General features: G+C 45.7%; 1 protein-coding gene across 1 annotated transcript; it reads left to right on the top strand.

The window, feature by feature from the left end:
- The first annotated feature begins 427 nt into the window (after positions 1-427).
- On the top strand, positions 428-1,886 carry LOC136545964 (heavy metal-associated isoprenylated plant protein 46-like). Its single transcript, XM_066537942.1, has 3 exons — positions 428-680; positions 780-858; positions 991-1,886. The coding sequence occupies exons 1-3, from the start codon at positions 672-674 to the stop codon at positions 1,443-1,445; spliced, it is 543 nt and encodes a 180-aa protein (XP_066394039.1). The 5' UTR covers positions 428-671; the 3' UTR covers positions 1,446-1,886.
- The last annotated feature ends 1,151 nt before the right edge of the window (positions 1,887-3,037 follow it).

Here is a 3,037-nt window from a genome sequence, read left to right as displayed (position 1 = left end):
AGAAAGAGAGAAGGGAAATATGGAAAGAGGGAGAGAAGAAAAATTGGGAAAGAAAGAGAGAAGGAAAATATGGACATAAAGAGAGGAAGAGAGACTTGACCTGTGTTGTGGACTTGTGGTGTGGTGTGGTGTGTTGAGATGAGCTATCTAGCTATAAGGAAATGTGTGGAAACTTGTGGCACACTAGCACCGACCAGGGCCTACCAGCCACTCGCTGATGTTGAGGTTCCACGAACACCAGCCAGCTTCACCGTGAGCTGGGCATTTGGCACAGTGCGTCTCGTGGATTGTTATTCACATATTTCAGTAGCCGTGCACTGCTTGCTCATTGATTGGCTGTTTGTTTTCTTCCATTTTGCTAAGCTAAGCTTCCTTTGTCCAGAGCCTTATGTGCTGCTTCCTCCCACAGCATATAGTAGTTACATACTATAATACGGAACCCCTCTGTTTCTCTGCCTGTCGTCCTGCTTATTGCCTGCCTGCCTGCCTATAAATAAGGTGATGGCCATGTATCTTGTGTCTCATAACTCACAAGAGCTTGCAGCAGCTCCTCTCATCTTGCTCACCAATCATATCGCACAAGATATTCTTAACTCCAAGTACAGTCCAGTACTCTTCTCTGTTGTACGGCCAAGACAGGAAAGCTCTGTGAAGAATTCCGTGCAAGAAAGATGGGCAAGGTTGGTCGCTCATCGAGCCGTCTTCATTCATTGCTTCATTTGTGTGCCTGAATGTTTTTGTTCTGAATTTCTTGGGGGTTCTTTGATTTCTCGCTGCAGCAAAAGATTGTGCTCAAGTTACCCCTGGATGACGAGAGGAAGAGGAGGAAGGCCTTCAAGGCTGCTGTGGGCATGAATGGTAAGATCAACTAACAATCACTGCGATTTGATTAGCATCTCTGTTGCTGTTGGAAATAGAATTGATAATGGTTGTGAAGTGATCAAGTCCCGTTCTGACAATTGATGTGGTGCTGGACGTACGATTCCGCAGGTGTGACATCCGCCACGATGGAGGGCGACAAGATCATCGTCGTCGGCGACGGTGTGGACCCCATCACGCTGACGACCATGCTCCGGCGCAGCCTAGGCCACGCGGAACTGCTCAGCGTCAGCTCCGGCGACGACAAGAAGAAGGGCGATGGGTATGGCTACGGGAGCGGCGGTGGCATGATGTACGGTGGTGGCGGTGGCATGGGCTACGGCGGTGGATTTGGTGGTGGCAAAGAGGGGAAAGAGGGCAAGGAGGGCAAAGAGAGCGGCGGCGGCGGTGGTGGCAGGGGCAGCAGCGGCCCTGCAGGCTACGGCGGCGGCCACTACCAGGCGATGCCACCGGTCTCCTACCCTACCTACCAGCAGTACAACGCCATGCCGTCCTACCCTGCCGTCTACTCCTACCCTGCAGCTTACCCGCAGCAAGAACAGGACCCTGGATGCAGCATCATGTGAAAAACTGTAAATCAACATCGCGCAAGTTAATCTGGGGAGTCGATTATATTGAAGGTGGCCAAACACATGGTGATTAACTTGGCTGGGTTCGTCAGGACAACATGATGATGCATGCATGCTGCCTTGCGCCGTGCAAGGCTGCTGGATGATGATCCAGATCCAGGATGTGATGCTTTAGCTGTGACTGTGAGCATCATCATCCGTGTAATTATGTGCAGGGATGGCCAGCAAAGGTGGGAACAGAGTTTGAGGAGTGGTGGTGTTCATGAAAGGGGACGCAGAGCTGTGACGGCAGTCGTACACTCGTACGCAAGATTGTGATGCAAGTGCAGACTGAGTAGCAGCAGCAGTGTTTTCTTTTCCTTTCTTTCGTTTTTGGTAAAGAAGTTGTAGTGTTTGTTGAAGAAAAGGAGGCAATAAAATGAGTATATTTATACATTATCTATGTGTCTGCAGATTTGAGTAATAAGCAATTATATGTTCATATAGATCTGACTTCGCTCGTTATCTTCAGTTTATTGATGAATTGACCAGGTTGTTCGTGAAGTAGAGGTGATCAAATCAAATTATGGAACCGATTCTACGGTTCTCAAAGAAATGGTTGGTAGAACAGAGGGTCCCATTAGTTCTAAGAAATGCAAGGAACAGATCACTTCAAGTTTTTGTTTTTAGAAATTTTGGTTTGGTTTTGGTTCTAATTGAAGTTTAGTTTTTAACATAAGCTAAGACAATAAAATGTATTTGAGTACCACTTCTCCTATTTTAGATAATAATAATTGATAAGAGAACAACAACAATATAAGTAACACAAATACACTTGAATTCAAATATGACAATAAATCACAATATAACCAAAAATATATTCTTACAAAATGCATCTAAGTGAAGTACAAGTTCATAATTTGTTTTTTTTGGATAACTCAGTTAACTAATAGTAAAAACTGAAATACCAAAGAAAATTCGGTTCCATACTGTCTGGAACCGATTTTCTTGATTACGATTATTTTATTTTCGGTTCCGGTTCTTTAAGCTTCAATTACTTATCTATTTACTTATACCTATGGCTCGCTGGCTTGATGTCTACCGTCTCTCATTAACATCAGCCACCCTTCAACCATTCCCATCCTCACAAAAGGCCACTTGGTGAGCTCATCTTCATCTCAAGCAAATGCACTATAGATCACTCCAATCTCACCACGAATGTAATCTCAACTTAGCATATGTAAGTGGAGGGCTAACATTGGCTCTAGTGTGTCTTGGTATCATCCATAGGCACTAGCAACCTAAACTCACCCAATCACAACTTCGATTTGACACTAAGCCAAACTTGCAGTTGTGCACTTTTTGCACAGAAACATAACCACTGGAAAGCACCCGTGAGTACAATAACTCCAACACCCAGAGAACTCTAACGGTCACTTAAACTAGCTGTTGCATAGGTGAAGCTCTGATGCCCTCTCCGGTGCACCGCCGGAGAGATTTAGTGCTCACACTAGCCCAAACACACGCGCTAAAACCTGTCTCTGGAGTCAAGATCCAGTGCACACTCCGGCGCCCATACCCGAGAGCTCCGGTGCACACTACTGCATTTC

Source organism: Miscanthus floridulus, chromosome 3 (genome assembly GCF_019320115.1).
Source record: "Miscanthus floridulus cultivar M001 chromosome 3, ASM1932011v1, whole genome shotgun sequence".
NCBI lineage: Eukaryota > Viridiplantae > Streptophyta > Magnoliopsida > Poales > Poaceae > Miscanthus > Miscanthus floridulus.
Note: the sequence above shows the minus strand (reverse complement) of the source record. Positions and strands in the feature narration are given on the sequence as shown.